The sequence below is a fragment of the Stegodyphus dumicola genome, chromosome 1 (genome assembly GCF_044657685.1).
Source record: "Stegodyphus dumicola isolate Sdum_Otavi_A_Nest chromosome 1, ASM4465768v1".
NCBI lineage: Eukaryota > Metazoa > Arthropoda > Arachnida > Araneae > Eresidae > Stegodyphus > Stegodyphus dumicola.
In genome coordinates, this window is record NC_140768.1 from 238,863,356 (window position 1) to 238,878,192 (window position 14,837).

A 14,837-nucleotide genomic window follows, 5' to 3' on the forward strand; every position below is an offset into this window, starting at 1 on the left:
AAAAAAAAAAAGCTTAATATTTATTTGTTTATTTTATTAAACATTTCTTTCAACGCGCGCATGCGTAAAGCATACATTACACATAGTCGAAATTAGAAAATGCAACCAGAAAACTATTTGATGTGTATTCATGATATTTATAATGACGAGGAATTTGATTTAAATCATATCAAAGATAGAGTACATCGAGATGAAATACTACATTAGTAAGTAATTATAAGCCGAACAAAATAAAAACATCTGCTCTGAAGATAAAGATAGTGCTCACAGATCAATTTCCAGTTTATTGCACGCCGCGATGTCCCCCCCCCCTGCAGAGGAGCGTGAAATTGATAAACAGAATTCGGAATGGTTAGAGAAACAAAAGATATGCCTTTATCCATTTTTTGCAGCAAATCCACTTTTTGTTTGATGGACATCGAAACATGCTTTCCCTTTGTAGATCCTTTGGCAGCTCCAGCATCGAAAATTCTTTTTGACATAATCGAAAGTTCAAGCTTACTTTTATAAAATTGCTCTAACAGTCTGCAAAAAATAATAAGCCAGATCTAATTCGAAGATTAAGGAACAACACAATCTGCAACATTAACTGAAATAGATAATTAGATAATTTTAGCTTAGCTTATACCATCTGTTATACATTAAACGCTCATGCGCAGAAAGTTTGTAGCTTTGAGGTCTAGATTATAGATCATTCCGGATTATGGGTGTCGGGATCAACGACTTTTGACTGTATACCTCTTTCACTTCACCCAGTATAAAACACTTAAAAATAACCCAGGAAAAGTATTTAGATACAAAGTGAAAGGAGGGAAGCAGCTTTATGGTATGATGTGAAAAATATATATTCAAGTAAATCACAAACCTTATTTATAAATATTTCTTTAAATATCTTTGGTTTCTCTGGAGTTGAATTTTTTAATAAAGCAGACTGCTGTTGCTTTGTTTTTTCCTCAATAATTTTGACGTTCCACTCATCCTTTCTCAATTTACCAACTTTTGGTGTTCTGGACTTCTTTATATTAGCTTCACTACCATTTTTCTGAAGCTGTTCTTGTAGCAGTTTTATGTTAAGCTCTGTTTGTTCAGATCGAATACGTGATGCTTTTGAACTTTCAGATTCTTCAGTATTGTAAAATCTGTGACCAGCATCTCTTGCTATTTTTGCTTCCAAATTCTTCACTCGAGTGTTGATCGATTCTCTAGGCTTGTTGGCAGTGATACTTTTATAGTCCGTTAATATAACATCTTGTTTCAAAATATCCTAAAATAAATAAAATCAAAATAACTTTCACATTTGATTCTGAAGTTAAAAATAAGTAAACTCCAAAGTGAAAGAATGACAAAAAAAAAAAAAAAAAAAAAAAAAAAATATATATATATATATATATATATAAAATTAATTACTGAGGGTACTCCTTTTTCCTTGGATTTTCTTTTATGAGCAAATAGTGAGGAAGAACGCCGCCTTACATTTTCACCTCTTTCCCTTTCTTTAGACAACTCTTTTTCAACTGAATACTAAATAATTTAAGCTCAATTAATAACAATTATAAAATTATATAGGTAACTCAGCTAAGGCTTAAAGAAAAATATCTAATCATGCATAATTATTTACTCATCTTTCTCAGTACAATTCCTGTGCTTCAGTTATAAAGTTAGATAATGAAATGGTAGATATGACAGTTATCCTTTTTTTTATTATCATTAAATAAATAACAAATAACAATTAAAGCTTACTTTTCTTTTATGCTGAAATCTGCAACTGATTTTGTTTATAATTGACAAAGGTGTACTATGTAGTTGCTTATTAGGACTCGCAGTTCTTTCTTCATTAGCATTAATTTTTGGATAACCAACTGCAAAATAATATCAGTAAGCATTATTTCTTCTAGAAATTATAAAAACTGTAAGGAAAAAATATACAGTTAAGCAGCAAACAGTTAAATGACCTGATAACACAACTATGCATACTGAAATTCTAGATGAATTGGCATATTACCTACAATAAATTGATCAGCATGCTTTTACCCTATTCTCTGCCTGCATTTTGCCTGTTACAGACAAAATGCTAACCGTGATAGCTGCAACAGTAAACATAGTTATAAATAAACAATATGACTTAACAGATTTCAAGAAATTCAGAGCATCACACACCAAATACAAGGGTCATTAATACTCAGAAGCAGCTTTGGGATATTTATAAATAGAAAACGCATATCAATATTATTTATATGTTAGAATAAATACCATCAACTAAGGTTTGTATTTCTGGAAACCTCTCTAGAAGGTGTGCAACCTTTGTCACCTAGCCTGCTTTGCATATATACGAAAAGACAACTTGTAGAAACTGAATAAACACTTGAAAGCTGCAATTTGGACATCTACCAGCAAGTGACTACTCATTGTTCACTGCAATATACTGGGTTTGGTATGAACGACTTGCTTCTATTGACAGTGATGTTGAATAAGCTGTTAACTGGGCAACAAAATGCCAAAGGACTTCTGTAATTTGACATAAAATTACTCAACTGGCAACCAAATTCAGTACTGTGAATTAAGTATTTCATACTGATGGATGTTTGCAAATTTCACATCAACCACCTGAAGCTAAGAACCTGTTATGAAATATGATGACTGTTCTGGGTACTGGCAGATTCTGGTGATATGGAATATCTTCAGATAGAACCAATGATATGCCTAAAAAAGAGCTTTACCGACACAGGTATGCAAATTTAGATGATTATCTAATTAAAAAATAGGTGTTCATTGCACTATTAAAGAATGTTTCTCAACAATACATCTACACATCTTTCACTGCTGGCCAAGAATCACACATAACAACATTCATCAGAGTTTATAACTTTATTAAATCTTGAGATTTATCTTCGACATCCTCATACTTGAATCCAATTTGGCATCTACGGGATGTTCTCCCCCCCCCAAAAAACATTCACATCTACTAAAACTAAGAGATATGGGCTCAAGATGCAACTACAAAGGAAGAGTAAGAATTTACATACTTGATCTCACCTACTTCTTTTATCAAATCAATACATTCAAAATTTACACAGTTTATTATTATTATTAAATGGCAGATACAACTAAAAAATGCACCATGGCCACAGCAAGATGTTTTATACTATTTTAGCTCATTAAAAGCAAAACATCTTGCCATTAGAAAGAGTTTTTCAAGTTTCCCTATCAAATGCATAACATTTCCTATGCTTAATATAGATGTCAAACTATATTCCTTCATGGAAGATGAAAATGACACCATGGATTTTGTCATGACTAATTTTCCTCCTTCCTACCAGTCTTGGCTTAAAACTAAAAATTTAAAACCAATCCCTCATAATACATTTGCTAATATAAAAGAAAAAAATTTATTGTTCAGCAACAAAGTTCTGCTTTTTCCACTTGTAATTGTTATGCCATAGAGAGACACAGAGTGAATTATTCACACAGAATTCATATAATTGTAGCTTACTATTCATACAGGATGACATGCAATACTTGCAGCACACTTCACACAACTTATGAACTCTTATGTAATAGCAAACAAGAGGCAATAAGGGCATAAAAGTTACTAAAGAAGTATGCAAATTCATCTGCAACTTCAGATACTTATAATACAATAATGAAAATGCTCTGAAATGATATGTTTATGAACAACAAAAACACTGCATTAAATCAATCAAAAGCATTCAAGAAAGTTGAGAAAATGTTTAATAAAAGTTTGTTTATTAGAAGGTAAAAAGAAATGTTTAATAAAAATGATTTAACAAATATGATAAAGACATTAAAGCTAATTTTTTTCTTAAATAAAAGATAAGTTTTTCACATGCAATCAAAAAGCATCATTTATACTAAAATTAAAAACTGAAAAATTCATCTTTAGAGAGACACTCACTAACAGGAATCTCTCCACGAAAACTTTCATATACTTGCGATATGTAAGACACCATGGTTAATTTGTCTGGAACAGAGCATTCAGCCATTTCTTGACCAGTCATAACAGGTGGAATACCAAGTTCCTTTTCACAAATATCAAAAGCCTAAAACAGAGTAAAATAATAATAATAAAGTAACACAATATCATTACTGCCTTTTAAAATGCATTATGATTTTAATTTAAATGTAAAAAAAAAAAAGAACAGTTAGTCCTCTGACATCAGTTACTGCATTAAAAACAGGAACTGGACAATAAAATTGAAACAATATTTCATTAATACTATGTTGAGCCTCTTTTGGAGGCCAATATTGCAATGATTTTTCTTGAAATTGATTGATTTAACTCTAATCAACATTAAAAGCACTTTTAGTCTGTCTTTTTGGAAGTGGCTATTTCATCTTGTGATGGTAGAGGAGAAAACAACTTGCAACTCTGTCCTCTAACAGACTCCAAACAGGGCCATAAAAAGATTCTGCAAGATATGGAAGATATTCAGGCTCCCTCCTATGTTCACACCACTTTGTATCGAGTTTTGTAGGATGACTTGCTGACTGTCAGTCAGATACAGATTTTGAACGACTGGATGGATCTGCTCCATCATAGATTTCCAAAGACTTCTTAATACAACAATCTAAACTGTCACCAGTTCATCTCTAAATTAATTTTAACCTTGGATAGTCCAGATTACATGTTTCTGAAAGGGTTTTCCACATACAAATTTTCTAAGATGTGAAAAATATAGTGAAGGTAGACTTATCATTGAACATCAGATATTTTGCACTATGCACTCTTAAAGTTTTGTGCTACCTGACACTACTGAGACTAGCATTAGAATGGGTGCCAGTTATGAGTGGCATCTATCTTCATATGAATATAATTTTTAATGATTGAAGTCAATATTTCTAACACTGTTTATCGTGACCCACGATTGAGGGCTCTTTTCATCAGTTATTTAGCATCAAATAAACTTGTACTTTTTAAACGTTTTTATTTACAGTAAAAAACACAAATGTGTCTTTCATATATCTCACAAATCTGTTCGTAAGATTTTCTATTATTTTTAAAGCCATTCAATGGGTTGTGTGTGACCTGTTTTTAAATAAAATACAATTATCATTCCATGTGATCCATTTTGCTACTTATCTTTGCATTTTGCTGGCATTGGCATCCTTGCTATCCAGACAGGGCACCAGTGCCTCACACCTCCCCATTCAAGTGCACGTTCACATGGTGAGATTAAAATAAAATACTGAACATAATACAGTCAAAAGTCGTTAATTTGGATACCCATAATCCGGAATGATCTATAATCCGAACCTCAAAGCTACAAACTTTCTGCGCATGCGTCGCATTGACGCATGCACGTAAGACCTTTACGGCTGCGAATATGCTTGTGCGCGTGCGAAAAATACGTTTACGAGTGCGCGTTTAATGTATAACAGACGGTATAAGCTAAGCTAAAATTATCTAATTATCTATTTCAGTTAATGTTGAAGATTGCGTTGTTCCTTAATCTTCGAATTGGATCCGGCTTATTATTTTTTGCAGACTGTTACAGCAATTTTATAAAAGTAAGCTTGAACTTTCGATTATGTCAAATAGAATTTCTGATATATATTTATTAATATGTAAAGGATCTACAAAGCGAAAGTATGTTTCAAAGCTCATTAAACAAAAAGTGGAATTACTGCAAAAAATGGATAAAGGCATATCCTTCGTTTATCTAAACTTTAACGTTTGTTTATCTTTAATGCCGTGGCGGCGCGCAATGAATTGGAAGTTGATCTGTCAGCACTATCCTTATCTTCAGGGCAGATGCTTTTTATTTTATTTGGCTTATAATTCCTTACTAAATGTAGTATTTCATCTCGATGTACTCCGTCTTTGATATTATTTAAATCAAATTCCTCATCATTATAATTCGCTTCCGATAGATAACGAAGAAAGTGACAGAGGTTATTGAAAACGAAAAAAATTTCGATTGACAAATTAGTCGGTAGACACAGCAATTATAGGACTTGAACAGCGGAACTTTGTAACTGAACAAGAAATTATGTCTGTTTATAGAATTAAAGAGAATGTATTATCACATAAAAAACGAAGCAACTTAAACAACTTACATTGAAAGAAATGTTTAATAAAGTAAACAAATAAATATTAAGCTTTTTTTTTTTTGGTAAATTTTGATACCCTTTAGATAAAAATTGTTCTTTATTTCATAAATTATGGTTTTATATTTTTAATTTTATAATTTCTCCATGCCATCTTACCAGATTTAAACTGATGATCTATAATCCTGAAAAATCGATGATCCGGAATCGCCGAAGTCCCGACAAGTCCGGATTAACGACTTTTGACTGTACTTAAAATCAACTAAATTAACAATATCTTTAAAATATCATATGATACATACATATACACATATTAAAACATACAAACTTTATTTTCATTAGGATATTAATTAATTTTACTTCTTAAACTAATGTAAATATCATATTAATGCAATAATTATACTGATAAAACCATTTTCTGAGGGGGGGGGGAAGGGTATTCCTGGAACACACTACAATTAAAAGAAAAAAATAAAATTTAATAGCTTTAGATAATAAATCTGTGACTTATATATTAAAACTCTAAGTTTGATATTTTAACTTTCTAATACACAAAATAGGGGAAAAAATTTCTTGTATTTATGGAAGTTTCTTTTTTAAAACAGATAATAGTACACTTTTAATTATTATGATACAGTTTGATTTCCTTCTCTTTGGCAGTTTTTTTATTGTGCTACATTTAAGTTAATTTTTTTTTTTTTTTTTAATTTTATATGTCACCTTCATGCAAGTTCGACTGAACAGTAATATGGAGGAAAAAGTTAAAGATTAATTCTCACATTACTTTCATAATTTTTGCCCTGTAACACAATGCCAAATGTTAAAATTACATAAATTAACCCCTTAACTAAGCATTTATTTTTCAGTTACCATGCAAAAATTATCAACCTCTCCTTTTTTTATTACCATGTACTTTTAATTACATTCATGTCCATAAATTAAGGATAATGCAAAATCAGGCAAAGGAAGAGTTAAAAGCATAACAAATTTGACTTATTTGTAAAGCTTATTTATTAAACAAAAGGTAAAGAGCAAAAAAAGATGCTACACGTTTGACATTATTAAAAAAATTAGCGATGTTTTCTCCCTGGAGCAAATTTAAAAAAAAAAAAAAAAAAAAAAAAAACCTATTTACAAAAAACCAATATTACATGCTTGGTATGATTGTTAATACATTGTATGTCCACCAGAAGATGCAATACCGTACAACGCCTAGGCATGCTGAATATCAAATTATCGATCTGATCTTGGGGGATATTACACCACTCAAAAAGCAATGCTCTCCGAAGTTCCGGTAGACATGTAGAAGGAGGTTGACGAGCTGCAACTCGTCGGCCAAGCATGTCCCACACGTGCTCTACTGGATCCAAGACCAGTGAGAATGCTGGCTAGTCCATACGGGTGATATCCTCCGATTGAAGGCATTCGCTTACGATGCTTGCACGCTGAGGAAGGGCACTGTCATCCATACACACAAATTGTGCGCCAATGGCGCCCCGAAACAAGTGGACATGTTGTTCCAGAATGACGTCCCGATAGATTTGGCTTGTCATGGTTCCAATTTGAACATGCAGGTCAGTTCTGGAACACAGAATAATTCCACCCCAAACGAGCACTCCTGCATCACCGTTACGGTGTCGTTCAATGATGTTTTCTTGGTAGTAACGGGTACCTGGAGCTCTCCATATGAAAGTCCGGCGAGAAACAGACTGCAAGCTAAACCTGGACTCGTCGGAAAACATCACACAAGCCCACTGTTGCGGTGTCCACAATGCATGCTCTCTACTCCAGGCTAACTGCAGGCGACAGAGTTGCAGTAAGTGGAACTCATCTGACAGGTCTACGAGCATATAGACCAATCTGCCCTAAGCGTCTGTACACGGTCTGCCTTGAAATTGTCGTACCAGTGGCTGAAGATTGCTGACAAGACAGGTCTGAGGCTGTGCTCCGCCTGTTTCTTTTGGCAGTAACTGCCAAATACCGGTCCTCATTCGGTGTTGTAACTCTGGGACGACCTGTGCTGTAAAGTCTACTCACATTACTATCATCTTGGAATCGTTGCCAAAGCCTGGAGATGACACTCTGGGCAATTCCAAGTTCGTCTGATACTTCCAGTTGGGTACGCCCACATTCCAGACGGCCGATAATTCTACCACGTAAAAAATCATCCAAATGCGTCCTTTGTGTCATAACTATTTGGTTATTACACTGAAATGCTTATAAAGTGCCTGCAAACAATTTTACTTCTTTGCTGGTATTCCTTATATATCACTCTCTAACACTCTCATCATTGTGACGTACCATCGGTGTCATCTGGTTACTTCCTGAAATTTGCATATGATTCTTGAAGATGTGTGTAGTGATTTTACAGGTGATATATTTATTTTAGAGTTTGATTTCCGCGTGACTCCGAATTATCCTTAATTTATGGACATGTGTGTAGTAAAAGACAAAAAAGATTCTACAAATATTTTTTTCAGAATTTTTGTATTTTTCATATTTTTATGATGTAAATAAATGATAAATAATTATCCAGATTTAACTCGTTAGTGTGTTTTTAATTAAGAATGAACACAAAAAAATAATTTTGAAATTCAATAATGGTAGATTGAATATTTATCTGTCTGTATACAGAAACTGTGGTAGAAATGATTAAAAAGAAATAAAATATAAAAATACATAAAAATTTTAGTTCGAATTAGAAACAGTGTCGTAGACCTTGAAGAATGGCACTAAACGCACATTTCAATCTGGGCAAAAATAGTCTACTTTAGCAAAATTTTTTGACAAAGCCCTAAAAGAACAAATTTATAAACTTTTAATTTGAGTACTTCCCACTAAATACCTGAGCAGGCTGAATTGCTAACCTAACACATTTGATAGAGATAAAAATAACCTCACTTACAAGTGGATAGGTGCTTGGATGCTAAGTTAAAAAACTCGCATATTCTCATAAAATGTCGTGAAGGTCACCATCACAGCCACAAAACACACTGTCAGTTGATTCAGAATAAATAAAGAGTCTGTTATGAACCAAGAATCACAACCCAGGAAAATTAATTTTGATGACTAGTTAACTCGGAATACCTAGGCAAGTGGTTAAATCACGGGCCAACTGAGAAAATAAAACAAAAATCCAATTTTTACATAAACAATGCAAAATCCTCAGTTTTTGAAGACTTTGTAACACTTTATAAATACGATTCAAAGGTAAGGATAATCTAATCTTTTGATGCCATTATTCTATCCCACTTATGACACTAATTTGTCATGACTAACAATTGTGCATTCTTTTAATCCATTATTTGGCGTCCAACTTTAAATAAACTTGTACTTTTTAAATATTTTTATTCACAGTAATACAACATAACAACTATGTCTTTCATATATATCACAAATTTTTTCTTAAGATTTTCTTCTATTTTTAAACCAATTCAGCAAGCTCTGCATGATCTGTTTTTAAATATAATATAATTATCATTTCGAGTGATGTATTTTGCTGTCATTGGCATCCTTGCTCTCCATAGAAGCTAACTTAACTGACTTCCTAAAAAACTCTTTTTAGAAAATAAATGAAATTCTATCATCAAATACTGGTAAACTGGGTTTTGAGACCTTAGAAAATAAGAGCTAAAAGCCTCAAAAGAAAAGAGATATCTATTTATAAGCTTTTGAAATATCAATGCTGAAAATGTTCTAAATTCATAAAAAAACATGCAGGGTTGGTAGTCCATATGAAAACAAACATTTTTCAAAATATAATTTATGACCAAAATCAAACAGAACAGACATTAGAGAATAATTTCTGGCATCCTTTATAAGTACATGTTTTTGGAAAAAGCCTGTGACTGCAATGTAAATTTATCTTCATGATGGATCTGTTTACAGGCGTAGAAAAGACAGACATGCACATGATGTATAACTATAAAATTTTCTTAATGCTTAAAAACACTTAGAAAACTATTGTATTCTATATGTGTAGTGAAACTTAGAATATTTTAATCAAAATTAAAGATTTAAAAGTCACAAAATTTTTTTAAATGAACAGTAGCAGTATTATGACAGGAAAATAGCAGACAAAAAAGGAAAATTATAAGCATTCTATTGTTAAAACCTATTCATTACAAACTCATCAATACAAGTTTTTGTGCAACAAATTATTAAATTAATTTTAAAAGAAAAAGTTCAGAAAATTTACAATGTTGCTGGAAACGAACAAATTACTTACCAACTGATTATTTTTTGCAACATTTTCTGGATCTAGAGCTAAAAGATCAATGAGATCAGGTCGATAACGGTGCAATATTGCACATAAAGCTAATCCATTTTTCCAGGATGATGTGAAATCATTAATTTTGATTTTGTCATTCAGTGCTACTTGTTTCTGGCACCAGTTAAGCAATGTATCAGGATGGATCATGGATTCTGGAATCAAATAAAAATAAAGGTACACCTGTAAATATCGATCCTAAAAGTAAAAATTATTACACCTGATTAAAAAAATTACAGCAAATGTAATACAAATGATGTTACAATCTGCTACCTGATAGATCACTTCCACAAAGTGTTTTGCTTTCCAAAGATTTTATTTTGTTTTGTTAAAACTACTAAATTATTATTCAGGATTAGATTATTTCCTTATATTTTTTCACTCTTGCTCACTTACAAGTAATAAAGAATTGAATTTAGATAGTAATTATGCAGTATTTAATAAAAAAAAAACCATAAATTTTAAATTATTTCATGCATTAAAAAAGATTTAATTACATAAGATTTTTTTAATACCATTATTTAATGGATATTTTCTATTTTATGTAAATTAAGTCCATTATATAACAGAATGCAAATATAAAAGCTTATTTTTCATGGAAAAGACTATCACACTTTTCACGAACAAGACTGCTGATCAACATTACGGCAATAATTTTAAATGCACTACACTGAATAATCTGTACATAAAATGATGATATTACACAACAGAAGTTCTGAAGTTATTATTGTATCATATGAAATTTTATATGCTACTGATACTTATTCTCGTGATCTCACACCTATTACAACAGATCAATGAATTTATCATGGACAAGAAGTACAAAGTGCTTGTCAATGTCAAGGCCTTTCGCACATTAGAGATTAACAGTATGACTTTTACTCAGCTTCATCCCAATTTTCATGAAGACTCTAACAATCTCTCTTCCCTTATCATCAGAGCTTGAGCTGCACCACAATCCACTAGAGCCAGGTTGATAAATTGTAATTCTAGCAAGAGCACACTGTAGCTTTAAATAAGAGGTCTCCAACATTTCCTTTACACAAAGTGAACCATAATTTTGGCAGAAAATTCTTTTGCTCTTGAAAATTTTATTTTAATAATAAAATTAAATGGAAAATAGATTCTAACATCTGAATGCATTCCTCTCTTTCCCCGCAAAATAAACCTTGGACAGAGGTTAAGACTTTCAAGAAAAGAAAAGCTCCAACCTATATGACAAATGCTTATTTCTCAGGAAGTTCAATGAATTTTTCATTCCAACACTGTGACCTCCTGTAGAAAAGAACACCTACAGACTTTTCAGAATGATATAGGCAAACAGAGAGGAAGAAAATTGCCACTAGTTACTTTGTTTTCAGTTAACTCTTGAATTCAGGTTAAATGTTTTACCTCTGACACATTCCACTTGAAAGCTAGAATTAGTACAGGATCAAACTAGAAAGTCAGACTCTTCTCCTCTCTCTGTTTTCATGCTTACACATGCTCCGTTAACATTTTCTCCATACTCTGTTATTGTTAAATGTTATGTTATGTTATTTAATTATGGCAAAGCCTCAAGGGGTATCTGCCTAAGGGGAGGGATGCCTTCGTGGAGGATTTTCTAAGGGAAACTGGCTTGTATACACGTTACACATGGGGAAAACCACAGAAACACCCATGCAGCCAGCCCTTTGCGGGATTCGAACCTCGGACCGAACTACCAGTGTTCAGCGAATTTACCGCTCGGCAACTGGTGGGCCTGTTATTGTTAAAAGCCTTCTTTCTATTCTCATTAATGATGCTTTAACCACTGTTAACTTTTTTAATGGAGAGCTTGAAAAGGAATGGTTTTCGTTTCTATCATCCCTTAAAGCAGTATATTATAATCTTTCAGGGCTTAAATCCTAATCCAGTTAAGCTATTTCTTAGTTTTTTGAATGAAACTAGGATTCCAGTCAGAGCCTTATTTATTATTTAAATGTTTACCATTATTTTAATAATGATTAATTTTTCATCTCTTTACATTTTATTGAATTTTAATTATCAAATATTTTATTTTTTAAAAATTATTTTAATATTTCACTGTTAATTTACTTATTTCTGTTTTATATGACTATGGAACTTCTAACTGATGAAATTAAGCCTTGATTACAGCCAATATTTTAAAAAGGCTTATAGCTCAATGATGTTTTGAATGCTCCCTCCTTCCCAGGCCACAAAGATACTATAGATTACAAATATCTATGACTTTTCCAAGATTCAAATGCAGGCATAACATTGTGGCAGCAGGCACTTAACCATCCTAGAGATAAGCCAAATTTCATTAAGCTATTGTAACTCTGCAGTAGGTTGAACATAAAAGAACAGATAGCTGTGGAGGAAAGGCTCAGAATAGGCTCATACAGATTTTAGCCACATGGAATACACTTGCACATGTTCTTACGTAATCCCTATTTCCTTACTATGACGGACATTTTGAAGTACGCTAGATATCATTATTGTTTAGTGAACAATGCTTTAGTTTTAAAATAAGTTATTTTTTAACCCATGATCTATTGCAGTAACAATACCAAAAAAGTAAAATTAATAAAAAAATTGCATAATATAAAATTTTATAATTTTGCACAGAAAATTTGTCATACATGCAGGAACTGGAGTAACTAAGCATGAATTATTTTTAATTCCTTATTTTGAAGTCAACTTTAAATAATTAAAATTAGCACCATTTTTGGAAAATATACACAATTTTTTAAAAATATCTTTGTTGTTTTAAAAACAAGGTAGGGGAAATTTCATTAAGTGCATAAAAATTCTCACCTTTCCTCCTCTTCTTTTTTGGTGCTTCAACAGTGACATCAATGATGCTTTCTTCCAGTTTTCCATCTGTATCATATAGCGATCGCACTTGAGAAGGCAGAACTGCTTGAAGATTAAGATTTGGGTACCTTGAAGATGGATTAAGAGTATACTGATTTAAGTCTTTGCTTAAATTTTCTGGAGTAGTTTGAGCTAACAAACGATAAATAGCTTCTCTTTCCGCAAGCACTTGCAATGGTGAAAGTCTACCAGAAGCCCAACTCCTTATCATCCAGGCTGCATCAAAAGAACTTAGGAAACCTCGAGCACAACCAGAACCAGTTGGCCAGAAAGGCTGTCAGGAAAAAAAAAAAAAAAAAAAAAAAAAGTGAAGCAATATAAAAATTTTTAAATAAATACATAAAAAATTAATATTTGTATAAACTGCTTACATCCACTAATAAATGTTTACTGAACACTGAAAAAGACTCACAAAACATTATTTCATGCAAAACAACACTGATCTGTTTGCTTCCACATATGCATATACAATTAAAAGTATCCTAACTACTACACTTAAATATTATTACTGAATTAATATCTACATAGTCAAATAGTAAATGAAACTTTTATGAGAGAGCAGGCCATTTTGGATTTTTTCATAAACAACTCTATTTACGCATTTATTAATTCTATCTGTATATTACTCACATTATTCTTCATTTGAGTATCAAAATACATTCATAACAAACTAGATAATTATAGCATGGGGAAAGGTGTAGATAAACTGAAGCCATCAATACTTTACCAAAAAATACTAGCTGTGATTGACGTTAAAAATATTCACGAATCCCAGAAGCTGTTTCAGATTCTTCTATAAAGATGGGATATTTGCTTAATTTTTGTCTGTTTGTTCTCTCTCTCTCTCTCTTTTTTTTTTTTTTTTTAGGAAATGGGTGGCTAGAAGTGGCTATTTTTACTTCCTTGTACGAAGTAAAAAGGAAGTATTGTAATTGCGAAAAGTTTCAGGCAGCATATTTCAATGAAAATACCATTTTGACCGCTATCGAATGCAATTTAATCTGAACGTAAGGACAGAATAAAGGACACTTCTTCCAGCCAAAGAAAATTATAAAATTGCTTTAAAATGAATTCTAAAGAGAATTTTTCATGGCATCAGTATGTATCTCGCATAACTAAAAAACGAGTAGCCTCAGTACAGTGAAATTTTGTATGCATGACTGCTATATCATATAGATGTGCACCTTGTATTTTGGTAGCAATCGGCCGCACCAAACGTGTATAAATATACTTTGGCGATACTGGATTATAGATCATCAATTTAAATCTGGTAAGATGGCATGCAGAAATTATAAAATTATGAAAATATGAAACCGTAATTTATGAAATAAAGAAAAATTATGATCTAAAGGGTATCAAAATTTACAAAAAAAAAAAAAAAAAAGCTTAATATTATTTGTTTACTTTATTAAAAATTTCTTTCAATGCGTGCATGCGTAAAGCATACATTACGCACAGTCGAAATTAGAAAACTGCTACCAGAAAACTATTTGATGTGTATTCATGATATTTATAATGACGAGGAATTTGATTTAAATTATATGAAAGACGGAGTACATTGAGATGAAATACTACATTTAGTAAGGAATTATAAGCCGAATAAAATAAAAACATCTGCTCTGAAGATAAGGATAGTGCTGAC

The 14,837-nt window shown here is 31.8% G+C and overlaps 1 protein-coding gene across 3 annotated transcripts in view; it reads right to left on the bottom strand.

Annotated features, from left to right (window-relative positions):
- The window catches only part of Mical (Molecule interacting with CasL), a 241,831-nt gene that overhangs the window by 59,094 nt on the left and 167,900 nt on the right, over positions 1–14,837 (bottom strand). For all 3 annotated transcript variants that reach the window (XM_085826689.1, XM_085826697.1, XM_085826694.1), the window contains 6 exons: positions 13,136–13,469; positions 10,295–10,491; positions 3,914–4,058; positions 1,741–1,859; positions 1,408–1,521; positions 866–1,264 (listed from right to left, as the gene is read on the bottom strand). In XM_085826689.1, the coding sequence (XP_085682815.1) occupies positions 866–1,264; positions 1,408–1,521; positions 1,741–1,859; positions 3,914–4,058; positions 10,295–10,491; positions 13,136–13,469 (1,308 nt within the window). The remainder of the gene's footprint in view (positions 1–865; positions 1,265–1,407; positions 1,522–1,740; positions 1,860–3,913; positions 4,059–10,294; positions 10,492–13,135; positions 13,470–14,837) is intronic.